At 38.0% G+C, this 19,339-nt stretch overlaps 1 protein-coding gene across 1 annotated transcript; it reads right to left on the reverse strand.

Moving 5' to 3' along the window:
- Positions 1–16,515: 16,515 nt before the first annotated feature.
- Positions 16,516–18,533, reverse strand: LOC114687616 (olfactory receptor 145-like). Its single transcript, XM_028862206.2, has 2 exons — positions 18,488–18,533; positions 16,516–17,464 (listed from the first exon to the last, which is right to left on the reverse strand). Exon 2 carries the CDS (start codon positions 17,446–17,448, stop codon positions 16,516–16,518), a length of 933 nt encoding a protein of 310 aa, XP_028718039.1. The 5' UTR covers positions 17,449–17,464; positions 18,488–18,533.
- Between the last annotated feature and the right edge of the window lie 806 nt (positions 18,534–19,339).

Here is a 19,339-nt window from a genome sequence, read left to right on the forward strand (position 1 = left end):
AATTCACAAAACAAGAATCACAAATGGCTGAAAGACATTTAAAGAAATGCTCAACATCCTTAATGATCAGAGAAATGCAAATCAAAACGACTCTGAGATACCACCTTACACCTGTTAGAATGGCTATGATAAAACACTAATGACAACCAATGTTGGAGAGGATGTGGAGCAAAGGGAACACTCCTCCACTGTTGGTGGGAATGCAAGCATGTACAACCACTGTGGAAATCAGTATGGCGGTTTCTCAGAAAATTAGGAATCGAACTACCTCAAGACCCAACCATCCCACTCTTGGGCATATACCCAATGGACACTGATTCGAACACTGATTCATACCACAAAGATACATGCTTAACTATGTTCATAGCAACACTATTTGTAATAGGCAGAACCTGGAAACAACCTGGAAGCCCATCAACTGAAGAATGGATTAAGAAAATGCGGTACATATACACAGTGGAGTACTACTCAGCAGAGAAAAACAATGAAAGAATGAAATTTGCAGGCAAATGGATGGAACTAGAAAAAATCATCCTGAGTGAGGTAACCCAAACCCAGAAGGACAAACACGGTATGTACTCACTCATAAGTGGATTCTAGATATAAAATAAAGAACAATCAGACTTCATCCCACAGAACCATGGAGGCTATATTTATGGCATGGGGGACCCTAGGACGACTGTGGTTTATAATAAGTTTTGGTTTTACTCAATTACTGAGCAAGCCTTAATGAGACATTTCACTATTAAGATTAAAATACATACTGTATCAAGCTAGTAATAGGAAAATAAATAAATTAATTAATTTTAAAAAATAAAAGAAAAATTTTGAACTATTAAAAAACAAACAAGCAAACAAACATATTTTACTAAAGTAAAAAAGGGGGGAACTAGGGACTCATCATTTCTCTCCTCATTCAATTCTCTCCCTTGTTTTATATATTTTAAATTTTTTTCAGTGGATTCTTCTGGGGTATCCACTGCAGATAAGCACTGCAGGGTTCCTGTTGCAAATCACCCTCTGGCTCGATGGAAGAATCTTTCTACTGGCATATGGAGGAGACCCGATCTGGTGTTGGTGTGGGCCCGGGGTTCTGTTTATGTCTTTCCTCAGGACAATGAGGTTTCTCTTTGGATTCCTGAGTGCTGTGTGCACCCTGTGGCTGCTGCTGAAGCCCAACATGACAGAGACCTATTGGGCCTTCATGAAAAACTCTCCCCTTCTGATGCCAATGGGGATTGAGAGCTCAATATGGCCAGCTTTGGCAAGCATTAATGTAAGCCTAGGAACTGTAGCCATGTGGTTGGATTCTCCAGAAGGTAATATATGGTAACTACTTTTTCAAGTATGTTTGAAAACATGTCACCCAGACACTTTGGAGATTAAAGATAACCCTGAAGGTCACTGACCTCCATTTGTTAACAGTAGCATGCCAGCTAAGCCTTTTCATTTTCACAATCCTCTTCAAGCTGATGTACTACCTACTTTTCAGAAGTGGCTCTGTGCAACATTTATTGGCCTCCTGAAATTCATTTAGCCCCCCTTTGAAGATACCTTAAAATTTATAAACCTGAATGTAGCCCATATAAGACCATTAGTTATGTTCCTTATGAGCTGCCTGTTTTTCTTTATGGTTCTTAGTTGTTCTTTTGCAGAGCTGCCAGCTTAAGTCATGCTGGGATCAAGAAAAATGGGCCTTGGCGGTTTGTGTTCCTGGAGTTGTATCCATGCCAGTGGATGTCCACATGCTCCAGAAGAGAATTTGACATTGCTGCTGCCATTGTTGCTGTTATAGCAGTGGTGGCTACTGCTGCTAAAGTTTCTGGGATTACCATTTAATAATTGCTTACTACAGCTAGTATATTGGAGACCCTGGCAGCAAAAGTAGCTACACAGCTAGTTAATCTTTCATTCTATTGGGCATGATAAAGTTAATTCAATAGTTATATACATTTCAATTGGCTTTGAAAATTATAAATTTATAAACTCAAGGTCCATTTGCTTTTAGGATACCATCTTAAAAGGACTCCAATTTGCAGTAAGGCTCATTAAGGAAGGGAATGGATCAGTTGCCTTTAGCCTACTGGCTATGGGTGGGTAGGACTTCTGTTGGTCTTTTCTGTGTCGAACACACAGATTGCAAGCCCAGTGCCCCTTTAGGATCTTTGGCAGCAGTTAACTCTGCAGCTCACACACGATTGAGCCTGTATGATAATGAGTATTCAGAGACGGGTAATTCCTGGGGACACTCACCAACCTAAGTCAGAGCACCTGTGTGGCCTGGGCAGCCGTCTCCATAACAGGTCACGCAACCTAAGTCTGAAGTTTAGGGACCTGTAGGGTCCTGGCCCCCATTTTGGGTAACTGTTGCCTTGCTTGCTGACCTTGACCTTGATATCCTCCCTATGCTAATTCCCTGCCAGGTCCCAACCTCCTAAATGCTTAAGGAAAGTTCCTTTTCTGTGTATCCTACATAATGGGCGTTAACAGCTTAGATTCAAGATTGTAAAACATCTATGACAAACTTTCTTCCCTCCAGGGTTCTCCCATTGTGCTGTAAGCCTGTATTTAAGACCTCCTCCCTCCTGCAATAAACAGCATCCGGCATTAAATAAATAAATAAATAAATAAATAAATAAATAAATAAATAAATAAATAGATAAATAAATAGATAAATAAATAAATAATAAAATAAAAAATAAAGTTCCATCAAGTGACATGATACTGTAACATTAATCTTCAAGAGGTTAGGGCTAGAAGACTGTGAGTTTCAGGTCAGCGTGGCCTGTCCTGCCACTCCCAGGACAGCCTGGACTATACAATGAGAACATAATATAGGAACATCAAAACAGTATTTAAAAATAAAATAAATTAAAAATGGATTCAAATGATACTTACCATGTCAAATTAAAATTTGTCAAAGTTCTATTTTTTTTGGCAAAGAATCCAGTTAATAAATATTTTGTACTTTGTGGACCAAACTTTCCATAGTCATAGAAGCTTTTATCAGTTGATCAGCTATGCAGACAGCTTATTTTGTGGGAGTTCTCCTTTAAGGAATGGCCCATCACCAATGGTCTTGAAGCTGCTTATGCCTGTCTAGCTACCTTAAAATCTCAAAAGCTAGCTTACAATTTCAAAATCAGATCTGTTGTGGATTATCTAACTATGTAAAGATGTATTACATTTGTTTATGCTACAGAATATTAATATAACTGTGTAAAAATGTGTTACATTAGTTTCTGCTGACTTTGTTAACAATTTAATGTGTTACTTTTGTTTATGCTGCATTTGTTTAATTATGTAAAGATATGTTGCATTTGTTTCACCTTGTCTGCCTAAGGCACCTGATTGTTCTGATAAAAAGCTGAAGGTCAATAGCTAGGCAGGAAGAGGGATAAGAGGGGCTAGTAGGCAGAGAGAATATGTAGAAGAAGAGAGAAGGAAGAGATGAGGGAGAAATAGAGGGAGATGCCTCAGGGTCAGCCAGCCAGCCGACACAGTATGGCGTTTAGAGAAAAGGGTAAAAAGCCCCAAGGCAAAATTTACATAAGAGAAACATATTAAAATAAGAGTTAAGATAAGGCCTAGCATTCATAACTAGTAAGTGTCCATGTCTTGATTTGAGAGCTGGTTAGTGGCCCAAGAGAAAAAGCCTGTTACACAGGTCTGTAGCTAGCTCAAGGGTCCATAGCTTACCTAACTAGAAAAATCAAGCATTTATGTATTCTGTACACTTTCTAACATGAGGGAGGGAGAGAGATTGCCATGCAAATTATGAATGAAAAATCAGGAGTGCAGAAGAGACTGAAGTATGTTTTTATCAATAAGTGATAAAATTCTCATTAAATTTTATTTGTAGGCAGATAAGGACATACATCAGTGTTATCATGTTTTAGCAATAAAAGGTCCTGAGAAGAAGGTCCAGCAGAAAGTGAGAGGGCATAGAGAGGGGGGAGAAAGGGAGGAAAAAAGGAGAGAGAGGGAGAGAGAGAGAGAGAGAGACAGACAGACAGACAGACTTTAGACTCAGACTCTGTAGGTCCCAGGAATTCATGTGATAATTCTTATATAAAGACCAAGGTCTAATGACTACAACATTCTTTTTATGCATACATCATTGTGAAACATATTCTCCTAGAAGGAAACTGGTTTCAAAGCTTGACTGAGGCCAGGCAGTGGTGGCACACGCCTTTAATCCCAGCACTCAGGAGGCAGAGGCAGGTGGATCTCTGTGAGTTCGAGGCCAGCTTGGTCTCCAAAGCAAGTTCCAGGAAAGGCACAAAGCTACACAGAGAAACCCTGTCTCGAAAAACAAACAAAAAAAAAACTTGACTGATTAAAACTGCAATGACTGGTCAGCTTTGAAATTTGTAAGCCCAGATGTTAATTATCTTGAGCTAGCATTAGCCTCACCCTCCAATAGATATTTCTTGCCCAGCTCTGTGTCAGAATTAACATGGCTTGAATAATAGACCAAAACAATGGAGTTGATTCATTTACCAGACTACAAGCTTCCACCACCCTAAAAGCTAAGAATATCATCAGATAACTTCTTGGGCCTATAGCTCCTCCATCTTGATCTAATTCCCTTTCTGGTGTACCCACCAACTGTTTCACCTTGATGTATGACTTCATTGGTTCTATAAAACTATAAAACTTCAAGAAACTCTTTTCACACTGAAAAATGGGATTTGAGGTAACCTAAATCTGTTTTTTGCCAGACCATGTTCAATCAAAATGGCTCAAGAATGAACTTTTTTTTCCATTTTAGGTAAGATCTGTGTTCTATTGCATCAACATTGTCTTTACCACATATTACTTTGAAATACTATATTTCAGTAGGCACAGAACCATAGTGATCTCACATGCAATTTGGAAAAGTTCAATTTATAAAATGAAATCATTTTACTATCTTAGCATCTTCATCTCTTACCTAACAGTTGGATATCACAAGGATAAGACAACTCTAAAAAATAAGTTTTTGTCTTATTAAGACATACTTGGTAAGATATTTTCTTTGAGTTTTATAGTAATCATAAAATGCAAATCTATTGCAACTGTCAAAAAAAATGGAAAAGATTCAAATGGAATCATCCCTGAAAAGTAAAATATTACCAGAACATATCAATCCTCAAAAGAATATAGCAAGTTGAGAAAAAAAACTATCATAAGACTACATAATAAAGTAGTAAAATATTGTTAAGCTCTTCAACCATCAATGGTTGTGTAGGAAAAAAAAAACAACTAATTCTTTTATAAAAGACTTAGGGTGATTCAGTGAAGCAAAACAAGATGTGAACATATTCTGTCTATGTGAGACCCACTTTAATTTTAAGGAAACAGAATGAAAGTGAGGAGATAGAAAAAGAAATCCTGTGTAAACCTAATATGAATGAGAGTATGAATAACAAAGATGATATCTGTCAAAATGGATGCTAGGTCAGAAGATGTGAGTTGAAACAAAGAAGACATTGCATAGTGAAAATCTGGCAATTCATTAGGGTTTTACATTTTAAAAAAGAAACTAATTTGAAAGGAAGATGGTGGTAGGTTGGGGGCATTTGTTCAGTGGCAGCTGTGGCAAGTAAAGGGAATGCATATTACCAAGATACATTCTATACATGTATAAATGTTTCAAAACATTTTATTTTAATGTTTAGAATTTCAGACATAAGTACTTTATTTAAATTATTTCCACCCATCTCCTTTCCCTTTTTTTTTATCTCTCAAGTTCATGACCTCTTACATACATACACAGGCATATACATACACACATACTTTAGTGAATTAAATTATGGTACTCTTATGTTAAGGTATTTGGAGATGGCCATGTAGGATAGACTATCAACTGCAATCTCTGTCCTTCTGTCTCTGTCTCTATCTCTCTTTGTTTCTCTCTGTCTCTGTTTCTCTGTCTTACTTTTTACTTGATCACTTTGATTTACCTCATGTAAGGCTATTTTAAATTTTATTTTATATACTTAAGTTCTATATGAATGGTTTTCATCAAGAAAACAAATATCAAATGCTAGGGAGAATGCTTATCCAACAATTGTGTAGTAGAAAAGTAGTGTGGAATTTCCTCCCAAATACAACTACTCTGTGATCCCCAATACCATACTTTCATTGGCTTCTCTTTTAGGACACCTCTTCTACCCAGTCTTTGGGACCTCCATCAGAATAATTAAGATGAGTTGGACAGAGTTTATCATAGACACTTTCAAGCATAAACAAGAAAATTGATTCATGTGAAGGAGGATGCATAGAACAGAAGATTTTCTGGTTAATAAAATAAACCAGGCTCAGAAAAATAAACACAGGTATTCTGTTCTGTAGTACCAAAAAACACAAGAGGAAGAGGTCTAATGTGACCTAAAAGATGGGAAAAGAAAATGCAATAGGGATAAATGTTAGCAAATTACAGTGATCTCTTATTGTTTTGTAGGCTAAATAGAAAGGTCCCCAGAAATCCATAAAGATGCCTCCACAATAGACTGATGGCAATGGTTGAGAGAAATCCCAAACTGACCTACTCTGGTGATAGGATGGCCAAACACCCTAACTGTCTTGCTAGAAATCTCAACCAATGACTGATGGAAGCAGATGCAGAGATCCACAGCCAGGCCCCAGGTGGAGCTCCAGGAGTCCAATTGGCAAAACAGAGGAGGGTTTGTATGAGGGAGAATTGTTGAGACTAAGGTTGGACAAAGCACAGGGACAAATAGCCAAACTAGTGTAAACACATGAACTATGAACCAATAGATGAGGAGCCCCCAACTGGTTCAGGCCCTCTGGATATGTGAGACAGTTGATTAGATTGAACTGTTTGGGAGGCACCCAGGCAGTGGGACCGGGACCTGTCCTTAGTGCATGAGCTGGCTATTTGGAACCTGGGGCCTATGGAGGGACACTTTGCGCAGCCTGGGAGGAGGGGACTGGACCTGCCTGGACTGAATCTACCAGGTTGAGCTGAATCCCCAGAGGAGTCTTTGCCCTGGAGGAGATGGGAATGGGGGTGGTGAGGGAGGGTGGAGGGGCAGGAGTAGGGAGGACAGTGTTATCCTTGGCTGATATGTAATATTAAGTATTTAAATATATATATAAAAGAGACGCTAAGACTATTTGGAACCACTACAGTACAGTTCCAGGAAATATACTGATGATGTGTTCATCAATTACTGTCTCCTCTCTCTACTTCCTTTCTCCCATTTCCTTAATTTAGGATGAACTTGAATGGTTCTCTTGGAGAAAAAAATAAATAAATAAAATGAAATGTAAGTTATTATGAATAAATGTATAACTATGTAGTATGAAAACCTTTGAAACAGATTTATCCTCACTAAAAAAGTTATTTATAAGTAGTACATGTTAATGAGTCCATTTACTCTTGCTCATGTTCACATATTTGGAGATGTACATGGACTATCATTTGCTATTTTTTATTATAATGTGTGTATGAATGTTTAAAAAATAGGTAATTCAAGTTGACTTGTGTGCGAGGAATTCAATTTTCAGTTAAATATCTAATATTAAAGGAAACCCCAGACATGGATAAGCTAATTGTACATTTTAACATGATTTCAGTTTTCAAAATGTCATCGAACAATAAATATCAACAAAAATATCATAGTTGTTGTGAAAGAGAAGCATTGTCTTGATTCTAAAGTCCTACAGAGTAATTTTAAGAAGAAGTTGTAGATCAACACACTTTGTACATGTAGATTTTTTTTTGAAATTTTAGCAAAACTTAGAAATGTAATAATCAGGAATATTACTTGAAATTTAAAAGAATAGCATCTTTTTTGCTGGATCTTTTTTATTTTATTTTTTGCTTTTTCTTTTTTTAATTTTATTTTATAATTTAATTTAATATTACATATCAGCCATGGATTCCCTTGTTCTCCCCCGTCCCGTACCTCCCCACTTTTATCCTAGCCCACCCAACCCCCATTCCCATCTCCTCCAGGGCAAAGACTCCCTGAGGATTGAGTTCAAACTGGTAGATTCAGTCCAGGCAGGTCCAATCCCCTCCTCCCACGCTGAGCCACGTGAACCTGTATAAGCCTCAGGTTCCAAACAGCCACCTAAGACCCTCATCCAGTTGGGGGCTCCTCATCTATTGGTTCATAGTTCATGTGTTTCCATTCATTTGGCTATTTGTCCCTGTGATTTTTCCAATCTTGGTCTCAACAATTCTCACTCATACAATCCCTCCTCTTTCTCGCCAACTGGACTCCTGGAGCTCCACCTGGGGCCTGGTCGTGGATCTTTGCTTCTGCTTCCCTTAGTCATTGATTGAGATTTCTAGCACAATTAGGGTGTTTGGCCATCCTATCACCAGAGTAGGTCAGTTCGAGCTTTCTCTCACCCATTGCCAGTAGTCTATTATGGAGGTATCTTTGTGGATTTCTGGGGACCTCTCTAGCACTTTGCTTCTTCCTATTCTCATGTGGTCTTCATTTATCATGGTCTCGTATTCCTTGTTCTCCCTCTCTGTTCTTGATCCAGCTGGGATCTCCCGCTCCCCTAAGCTCTCTTTCCCTCGAACCTTGCCCTTCATAACCCCCACTCACCTCCAGGTTGTTCATGTAGATCTAAGAATAGCATCTTGATTAGTGCTCTATGAAACTCCCAAAGGATAGCTAAGTGATTGATTTAAATTAAATGAATAAAAATTCAGGTTATTCATAGAATGATTGTGACAAGGGTACAAATCATTCAGACATCAGATTAATATCTCATTATTTTTACATTCTAACCATGTTAGTCAATATCTATAACCATGTACACATTTGAATATGCTTTATGTCTGCTCCTAATCTACAAAATCTGGATAGAAGTTACAAATCTATTGGATTAAATATGGTTCCAGGGTTCTGATTGATCCTTCTTTGACAAGTTCATGTATTTATAAAATGTTCTTGTGATTTTCACCCTCACCACCCACTCTTATTCCACTTCCAGTTTCCCTGAAACCTTCTTGTTTCCAACAGGTCGCTATCCTGTTTTCATGCTATTTCTCCCCTAGACTTAAATTTTGTTTGGGACTCACTAAGTATGTTTACCTACAGTTGTTCTTATGAGCATGGGAAGCAGTTGTTTACTAGAACATGGAAAACTTACCAGTGGCTACACCACTGGAAGAAATGGCTCCTCTAGCAGCCAATAACTTCCAATAATTCTTCAGGAAGTGGTGGGTTCTCATGGACTGGTCTGGCCCCATTTGTGCCTTCTCTCCCACCCTAAGGGAGGGTTTTCACAGTCCCTTCAGACCTAGGATGCATAGGGTCCTAGGGTAGACGGGCATCTGGGGAGCAGCCTACCCTCCATATCTCTCCCAGGGAAATGGGGTGGGAGACCTTCACTTGACACTCTCTCTGCTGATCTCATATGTGGTACTGCAGTGCATGCATGAAAAGGTGGAGAGAGCAGGTGCTTCCTTTTTTCTCCTCCTCTCCTTTCCCTCTGAACCAGGGTCCACCAGTATTCTCTTCACTGGCCAGGCTCACACTTTTTCTTGTGGATGCCTTAGGTTTACCAGATGTTCCATCATGTGGAGGTAATCATAGTTACTGTAAGTTCATGAATGCAATGGTTATATCATATCCCAGTGACAACACTTCACATCACACCTCCTGTCCTTTGGTCTTATTGTTTTCTTGATTCTCTTCCATGATTATTTTCTGAGACATGGGGGTAATACAGATGCCCCATTTAGAGATGAATACTCAACTCTTAACCTATTCTCAGTGCTTTGACCAGCTTTATGGGTCTCTGCATTAAATTTGCTACTCTCTACTAAGCAAAACTTCTCTGCTGAAGGCTAAGACAATCTAATTTATGGGTAGAAGCATACATTTAAAAATATCATTTAACATCATATTCATTAGCAAAACAAAATTAGCAGGTTCCTTGCCAAAGCTTATGGCCATCCTTTCTATGGGCTTCTAAGCAGGGTTACAAATACAGTACCATCCAGAATTCCCTCCTGTGGAGTGAACCTCAAATGTATAATGATTGGGTACTCCTAAACAGTCATGCTGCTATTGAGCTAATGAGAACATCATGCCTGGCAGGAAGATATTACAGCTTCTAGGGTTCACATTTGGGTGAGTGTTGGTAACTTTTCTCTCCCAGTATTCTGTATGACATTTTATGCATTCACAAAACTAGCCAAAAGGGTAGATGCTTCCAGCTCAGTTCTAGTTTGATTTCTCTATGTCCTATCATTAAAGTGCATGATGTGCTGGGGATGTCTTTCTGTATGCTGTGAATGTGTTGCTCTGATTGATTGATAAATAAAATGCTGATTGGCCAGTAGCCAGGCAAGAAGTATAGCATAGGGAGAATAAACAGAGAGGAGAATTCTGGGTAGTGGAAAGTTGAGTCAGGAGAAGCAAGATATAAAGTTTCCCATAAGCCACAAACCACGTGGCAAGGTATAGACATAGAAATGGGTTAATTTAAGATGTAAGATCTAGCTAGCAAGATGCCTGAGACATTAGGCCATACAGTTTTAATTAATACAAGCTTCTGTGTGTTTACTTGGGTCTGAGCAGCTGTGGGCCCCAGTGGAACTGGAGAAAACCCCAGCTACAATGGTGCTTTCAGCAATAAGACGTAGTCTTAGTTGACCAGCAAGACCAACAGCAGTACCCTTTATTTTATATTTAACCAGGAGTTATAAGGAGGTATTGTGCAATTGGCAAAATATATAATTTTCTGGGAGTTGTGTTATCTACTCCTGCATGATGTCTTACCTAAATTTCTATTGGTGTGGTAGAACATCATGAGCAAAGGCCACCTGAGAAAGAAAGGGTTATTTAAGTTTGCATCTCTATAGCACAGTTCATTATCAAAGGGAGCCAGGGCAAGAGCTCAAGGCAGAAACCTAGCCACAGGAACTGAAGCAGAGGCCATGGAGGAATATTGCTTACTGGCTTGTTTCCCATGGCTTGCTCATCCTATTTTGGTATAGAAAATTTCCCTAGCGAATACAGATCAGTGAGTGTAAATAAAATTACATTAAAACCTTAGAAATTCTCTCAAAAATTCCATCTGCTTCTAGCCAATTTTTCTGTGTCCATAATTGGTTATGAATGATTGGTATTAAATGTTGTCTCAATATTAGGAGTTGCTAGTCTCTTCCAATTAATTACTGTTACTTTCAAAAATTGCCTTTTTTGCCGGGCAGTGGTGGTACACACCTTTAATCCCAGCACTTGGGAGGCAGAGTCAGGCAGATCTCTTTCAGTTCAAGGCCAGCCTGTGCTACCAAGTGAGTTCTAGGAAAGGCGCAAAGCTACACAGAGAAACCCTGTCTTGAAAAACCAAAAAAATGCCCTTTTCCCCCTTATCGTCCTCATTGCAAGGCTTGATGGGACTTTTATAACCAGCTGGTAAGAAAGTTGATGTTCACAGGGCAGATCTTGGCAGAGGATTGCCTTATGCTAACCTTGAGCACACATGAAAATCAAGTTTACTTATAGACAACTGAGACTCCTCTCAAAGCCTGTGGATTCAGTGTGTCTTCAGTGGGATTTCCAAGTTTCCATTTCTAAATGGTTCATAGCTGCTGCCCCTAATGCTGCTATTTCTGTGAGGATCTCCTTTATGGATGCCCTCTCCTGATACCCTGAGAAATATCACAGACAATGGGAACAGACAGTATTTGAGTATTGACATTACTCCTACATCTTCCAGTGGATTGCATCCTGCAGTTGGTTTGAAAATATTTTTTTCAGAGTATTTTACCTCCTACTGCTAAACTCACAGGATACTCACTTCAGTTTAAGCTGGTTTTATTATAAACTCCACCAAAACCAACCCTAGGATAGGGAATGTAAAAGAAGGACTGTGAGGATATTTTGTGTATGATCTAACAAAAAAAAGCTTGTCTGAATATCAGAGGGTAAAGCCAGCTACTGGATAGCCATAGAGTTCAGGCAATGGTAGCATACACCTTTAATCCCAGCACTTGGGATCTCATGCCTTTGCTCCCAGTAATTTGGAGGCACACAGGCCTTTAATCCTAGCACTAGGGAGGTTGAGAAAGAAAGTGATATGGCTGGGCAGAGAAAGGAGCATAAGGCAAAGGAGAAAGGAACTCAGTCCTTTTCAGTTGAGGAGTTGGCGAGGTGAGAGGTGGCTATGGCATGTTCATTTATCTCTCTGATCTTTCAGCATTTACCCCAATATTTGGCTCTGGTTTTTATTAAGACCAATTAGGATTCATGCTGCAAAGAACCTTAACAAATGTTTATGAAAATGGAGCAGGTCTGACATTCCTTCACATGTTGTTCACAACCATGAGCAATAAAACAAAAAAAAAAAAAACTTGGTTTAATAGTCCAGAATCACAGTTCCAAAAGGTAGAAACAGTTACTATGGGTGATACCAATTCTATCTCTAAATATATACTAAGTGGAAAGAAGGCCACATAATAAATCTGGGTATAGGTTTATATGTGTATTTATTAGGGCATTATTCATAAGTCACTAAAACGCTTGTTTTTATACTTTTATTAAAGTATTTTTTTATGTATTTTATTTTCTTCATCATTTTGCCTCCCAACTCCTTCCAGATCTCCTAAACTCTTTATCCACTCAACTTTATGTTCCTTCTCAAAACAAAACAAAAACCAATAAAATAGTAAATGTCAAAACAAGACAAAATGAAACAAAAATCTCACAAGAAAGCATGGGGTTCATTTTGTATAAACTTAACTCTGCTATATGTTAACTACTGAATGGATAGACAAAATGTGCTATATCCCTTCTTCAGAACATTATTTAGCCATAAAAAGGAATGAAGCAGAGGTTCATTCTAAAATTTGGATAAATTTTGCAAACATATACACTAAGTGAAAGAAGACAATCAGAAAGGACAATATAGTATGTGATTTTACTTTATTAATTGCCCCAAAGAGAGAAATCCACAGAAATACATTAGGATTTCCATGTAAGATGGAGACATAAAAACCATGAGTAGATGATCTTAGTTAAATAAAGGAGAAGGTCTTGTGTCGCTTTTCCAAGCTGCTACCCAGATTCCTCCAAAGACTAACAAATCATCACTGTACGTGCCAACGGACTTCTCCCATGAGTGAACTTGAGGTGCCTCATGGGTCCCTTACTGCCACCACTGATATTGCTTCCAGGGCACAACTTGATGTGAACCTGAGACAGCAATGCAGTGAAAACAGCTGTTGCTGGATGCAAGCTGCACATAGGAAAGATCCATAGGAATTCAGAACATACTCTGCCAGTACACCATTACTAGGTGTGCAGTACTATCACACATCATCAGTTGCTGAGCCACAGAAAGCCCTGCTAATGTAATGTTCATTCCCTGTTCACCGGGGAAAGACAAGTTGTAACTTGCTTGGAAGCAGGGAAATACTGGCAAGAGAATTCTGGTCCAAAGTAGTCTACTCTCACAGAAATCCTTCTCCTCATAAGGACTCAAGTGACCTAAAAGAGCAGTCCTCTCTCCTCTTGTGAATGCTGATACCAATGACAGCCCATGGGTGGAGCATACTTACTATTCTAGCATGAAGTATAGTATACTGACATAATGTTTTCTATCTCATGTTATTACTAAATTTTGTCACTTTGAAATTACACTTAGATTTTTTTTCTGTATTTGTCAATAAAGTTCCTAATAATTTTGTACTCTAATTAGGAAGCAGCTGTTTTAACTTTTATCTCAGAAGCAATGACTTTTGTTGATATCCTTCTACACCAAAATATTGTTTTCTATGTTTCTGCACCTACAATAATCACTTTACTACCTCTCATAACCTCAAACCATGTACTTTCTCCCTCATTCATAATACATGCTCTGCTCTCCCTTTCCTTATTATTCCTCATTTCACAACCTCATACCACCATTCATTTCATAGATAGAATCCCTGATGACATTTGCCTTCAATCGATGTCTAAAGCCTCTGTACCTGAGTCTTACCAGAGACACAAGTGATGTGTGCAAGTGCCTCCTATTTCAATCCCACTCCATGACTGTAGGAAACACATAACAGGATATGCAGCCATTTCCCCTTCTTCATTAAATAGCAGCAAAACCCAATTCCTAGTGAAGAAGAATGGATTTCCTGTAAGAAGAATCCCATAAAACATAACAAAATAAACAAAGTGGAAAATTCAAATGGAACACACATCCATCCCATTATATGAACACAACACAACAGCAACAAACCAAAACCATTGTTGGGTAGCAGTAAAGCACATTCAAAAAACAACAACAATAAATAAAAACTAAAAATCCTTTCTAGTCAAGAGAATAGAGTATCTGTCTTGATTGGCATATTAGTTAAGGTTCTCTAGAGTCAAAGAACTTATGTAATGAATCTCTCTCTCTCCATTTCTCCCTTTCTCCCTCTCTTTCTTTCTGTCTCTACACACACACACACACACACACACACACACACACACACACACACACACATATGTATGCATATATACAGAAATTTATTGGAATGACTTACAGGCTACAGTCCAACAATGGCTAGTTATCAATAGAAAGTCCAAGAATCTAGTAGCTGCTCAGTCCCAAGAGGCTGCGTGTCCCAGCTTGTATTCTGTATATGCTGGAATCCTGAAGAAGCAGGCTCCAATGCCAGTGAAGAAATGGAAGTGCTAACAGGGGAAGGGCAAGCAAGTGAAGAACAAAACTTTCCATATTTGATTGTCCTTATATAGGCTTCCAGCCAATTAAAGTTGTGCCTTCCAGACTCAAGGTCTGGATTAATCGCATGTGTCTTCCAGCCTCCAATTCTGTATTAAAAGTCTTTGTCTTCCTGACACAAGGTATGGATTGAAGACGTGTTGTTTCTTGACTCAAGATCTGATCACAAGTGTACCCTTAGTGTCTGGATTATGGTTCATCCCACATATAGTCTAACAGACAACCAAGAATAGCCATCACAGTTGCAGACCTTAGAGTTGGGCCAGGTGAGTCACCTGGACAGGAGACCAACACTAGGAAAGAGATCTACCTTAAGCTATGCTAAAGAATAGGTAGAATAATTAGTCCTTTAATGAGACAGTAGGCTAATCTTTCCCAGATTCTCACTCCTAGTGTAGTAGCATATTGGGTCATAGTCACACAGATTCCCAAATCTGTCAACTTTTCTAAATTATTTTAAAAATATTATATTCTTTCTGTCTCTTTTCAAAGCACACATTATCTAAAGCTTTGGTTTTCTCAACATTTTGAGCTTTTTCATTAGGCTTTCTTTGGAGTACCCCCCTGCCATGTGGCTGCTAGTCTGTTATGTGTCTGAACTTCATGCTGGCTTAAACAGTATGGCTTCTCCATTCTTCTCCCCCAGGCAGCTGCTGAGACTTACAGTTTGCCATATTTTTTCCCTTTTAAATCCTAATAAAATTGCCTCCAAATTTTTCTTTGAGTCTATTCTTAAATTATTTTATGAGAATAAGAACCCTAAGTGTGAGTCTCAACCTTCCCTGCACCATCATGATACACTTACAATACTGCCAATAAGAGAAAATAAAGACATTCAGCAGCCATGTCAGAAGGAATTCAAGAGTCTTACTTTACAAAAGGATCAGTGACCATATAGAGGACTCAACCAAGAAGATGTGTGAAGTAAGGAAATCTGTTTAAGACATAGAGAAGAAACTGAAAAGCATGGAGGAAAAGCTCAGCAAAGAAACCAAGACACTGAAAGATCCTAAGAGAGACTCTGAAAATGAAATAATCATTCAAGTAGAAATCACAGCAATAAGCACTGTCAGCAGATGGGTAAGATTCTGAAAGCATTTCAAAATCTTTTGGAAAGAAATACCAGTTCCTAATTTCACCCAACCTTTTCTTTTTGCCAGATGTACTGGCAAAAAAAAATACATCCTCTTGCTCAAAAAGAGATATCAGCTCATTTTTCTAAACAAAGAGGGATATGAGAAAAAAAAGAAAATAAAGAAACAAATGTTGTGTGAATTAGTATTACATTCAGGATGAAATAAGAGCAAAATTCAAAAGGGTACTGTTATCCCATATTTTGTTTTACTAAAAAAAAGTATTTTAAGAATGCAGTAGATTTAAATGTTAAAAAGCACAGACTCAAATCATGACTAATAGTTTACTCTGGACTTAATATTTAATAAGCTTTTTTAGGCCAAGGACTAATAATCTCATTAAACTCCAGAATTTGGCTCATCAAATACACACACATGTGTGTGGAAAAATATATATGTGGAAAAAATACATCATCAAACTATGATGGTATATTCTTACAATATGCATATGACTAATGTTACAAAATAATGTTTTGAGAGTTGTATTTAATCAATGGAGAAAGTACTGAATATGCAATCAGTCATTTTAAAGAGATATCATTGAACACCATTTTCCAACAGCATGTTGGCAAAGAAAAATATAAATTACCCCACTATAATGAAGAAATAAGATCATGAAGCAGGCACTATACCTCGAAAATCATGCATTTGTGACTGTAAGACAGTATGTTTGTCATCAAAACTTTTTTCTATTCAGAGTTTTTCTCAGGGCAACTTTAACATCTTTGTTCCTCAAGCTGTAGATTAAAGGGTTCATCATGGGGACCACAATATTATAGAAAACAGAAGATACTTTTCCCTCATTCAAAGATCCAATTGAGGAGGGTTTTAGGTACATAAATGCACATGATCCATAGAACATGGAAACGGCAATTATGTGGGAACTGCAGGTGCTGAAGGCTTTGGACTTTCCAGCAGTGGATCTTATTTGGAGGATACTAGAAAGGATGAAGCCATAAGATATAAAGACGACAATACTGGGTAGAGTAATATCCTTCCCCCCTACAATGAAAATCTCGATCTCATTGACATAGGTGCTGGTGCAGGAGAGTTTCATCAAAGGCAGGAGATCACAGAAGTAGTGGTTGATTGCGTTCCCATCACAGAAAGTCAGTCTCAGGATGCATCCGGTGTGGATCATGGCATCAAAAAACCCCATCAAATATGAACCAATCATAAGAAAGAAGCAGACCTTAGGGGACATGGCAACATTATACATGAGTGGATTGCAGATAGCCACATAGCGATCATAGGCCATTGAAGTCAGCACATAACATTCAGAGATGACAAAAAAACAAAAGAAGTAGAGCTGGGTCATACATCCTGCAAAACCAATAACATTCTTCTTTACTAAGAAGTTCATCAGCATTTTGGGTGTAACAACAGAAGAATAGCAGAGGTCTATGAAAGACAAGTTAAAGAGGAAAAAGTACATGGGGGTATGAAGGTGAGAGTTCAGAACAATTAGAATGATCAAAGTCAAATTTCCCAAGGCAGTGATCATATACATTACTAGAAAAACTAAGAACAGGGGTATTTGGAGGTCAGGGTTGTCCGTTAAACCCAAGAGAATGAATTCTGTTACCGAAGAACCATTTGTCAGAACCATTCTTCACTAAGAGAATCTGTGGAGATAGAAAAGAAAGAGTGAAAGTAAAGTGCCACAGAGAATTTACAAGTGTTTGTTCTATCACACATGAGACACATACACTGGGAATGCCTGGAAATCACCCACATGTTTGCTACAGTCTACATGAGGCAAAGTGAAGAGATGCTAATCAAAGTGTAAAATGATTCAGTATAAAGTACGATTAATTTCTGGATACCTAGTGTTCAGCATGTTAGGAATGCTTAGCAATGCTTTGTCGTATACTTGAGTCTGAACTGATTATATCTTACAATTGTCTTCTCACTTTATCTATGTTATGTTCATATCAAACACATAAAAAAAGCAAGTCTATGTGGAGGGAGGCCTTAGCTTCAATTTTGGCATCTTACAATGAATAAATTGTTCAAAACAAGTTGTAAATCTTATATGATTTGTTTCATATTTCAGGATTATGTCTCAAGAAAGACCTCACATGAAAGTTTGACATTAACATGAATTTCAAAAGATGCATGCAAATAACATATAGACTGAGCTAATTGTGAATATATCTATGCATGTGTACATATACATATGTGCACTGATACCAATATATATGTATATATATACGTATATATTATATATATTTAATTTAAAAAAAGAGGCCATGAACTTGAAAGAGCGCATAGTGGGTTATATGAGATAGTTTGAAGAGATGAAAAGCTTGTATCACAATCTCAAAAAGATGCAAAATATTAAATATTAATTTACCATGCTTTGGAGAGAAAATAGTGCTGTCTCTTTATTACCTGCCCTTGTTATCTCAAAGGACTGTATCAAGATACAAGACTCAGTGTTTCTTGGATTCCAAGAATATGAGGACAAAAATTAATTTCTCATATTTCTTGAAAATCTTTCTGAAATGCTTCTCATAAAGTTTAATGTAAATCTTTCAGCCTCTGAAGCCCTAGATAAAAAGTAAGCCACTTTTCTTGTGTTCACTCTGGCCATTGGATGATACACAGGAAGATTTTACTTATTTTAGGTACTTTACTATACTTGCCTGAGAACCCAAAGTAAAATCTTCCTCAATCTCATCCCAGAGCACAGATGCCAGTTGTAAAAATGAAATGAGGTGGTTTCTTTTGCATGCTAGGCCATGATATATCTTCATGTCCTAAGGGAGTAAGGTATGACCTTCTCTTAGGGATTGGAACATCCTCTGTACTTATGCCATTATGAACTCCCATCTCCCACTGACCTTCATCTCATAAGGGAAATCTTTTGTATTGGTTACTTTTTGTTTTGTTTGTGAATCTTTAGGAGTAATATTCCACAGAGTCCCATTAAAACTTTCTTATACATTTTTCAAAGTTTTCAAAAATGTGGAAAAATATTTAGTGTATCATCTCTCCTCATATTTTCCCATACCTCTTTTTAGAAATTGTGTTTTTTACTGCATTTATTTTCAATGTGCTGAATCAAACACACAAAGTCAAATCTGCCCCTGAGTAAGTACTCTGCCATTGATCAGCACTCAAGCCCTCCAGAATCACTTTTACCATGTTTCACCCTTTCTTAGTTAGTGTTCCTACTGCTGTGATGAACAACCATGACTGTGGTGATACTGTATTCCCCAATACATTGTGCACCTTAATAAACTTACTTAGGGTCAGAGAACAGAACAGCCACTAGATATAGAGGCCAGAAAATGGTGGCACACACACCTTTAATCCTAGCATTCTGGAGGCAGAGATCCATCTGGATCTCTGAGTTCAAAGCCACACTGGAAACAGCCAGGCATGGTGGTAACATATGCCATTAATCCCAGGAAGTGATGGCAGCAAGCAGAAAGATATATAGAGCATGAAACCAGGAACTAGAGCCTTGTTAAGCTTTTAGGCTTTTGAGCAGC

The sequence above is a fragment of the Peromyscus leucopus genome, chromosome 7 (genome assembly GCF_004664715.2).
Source record: "Peromyscus leucopus breed LL Stock chromosome 7, UCI_PerLeu_2.1, whole genome shotgun sequence".
Classification (NCBI taxonomy): Eukaryota; Metazoa; Chordata; class Mammalia; order Rodentia; family Cricetidae; genus Peromyscus; species Peromyscus leucopus.

Bases quoted from the DNA above. Each gene is read 5' to 3' on its own strand.
- LOC114687616 (XM_028862206.2), bottom strand. From the start codon at position 17,448: ATGGTTCTGACAAATGGTTCTTCGGTAACAGAATTCATTCTCTTGGGT.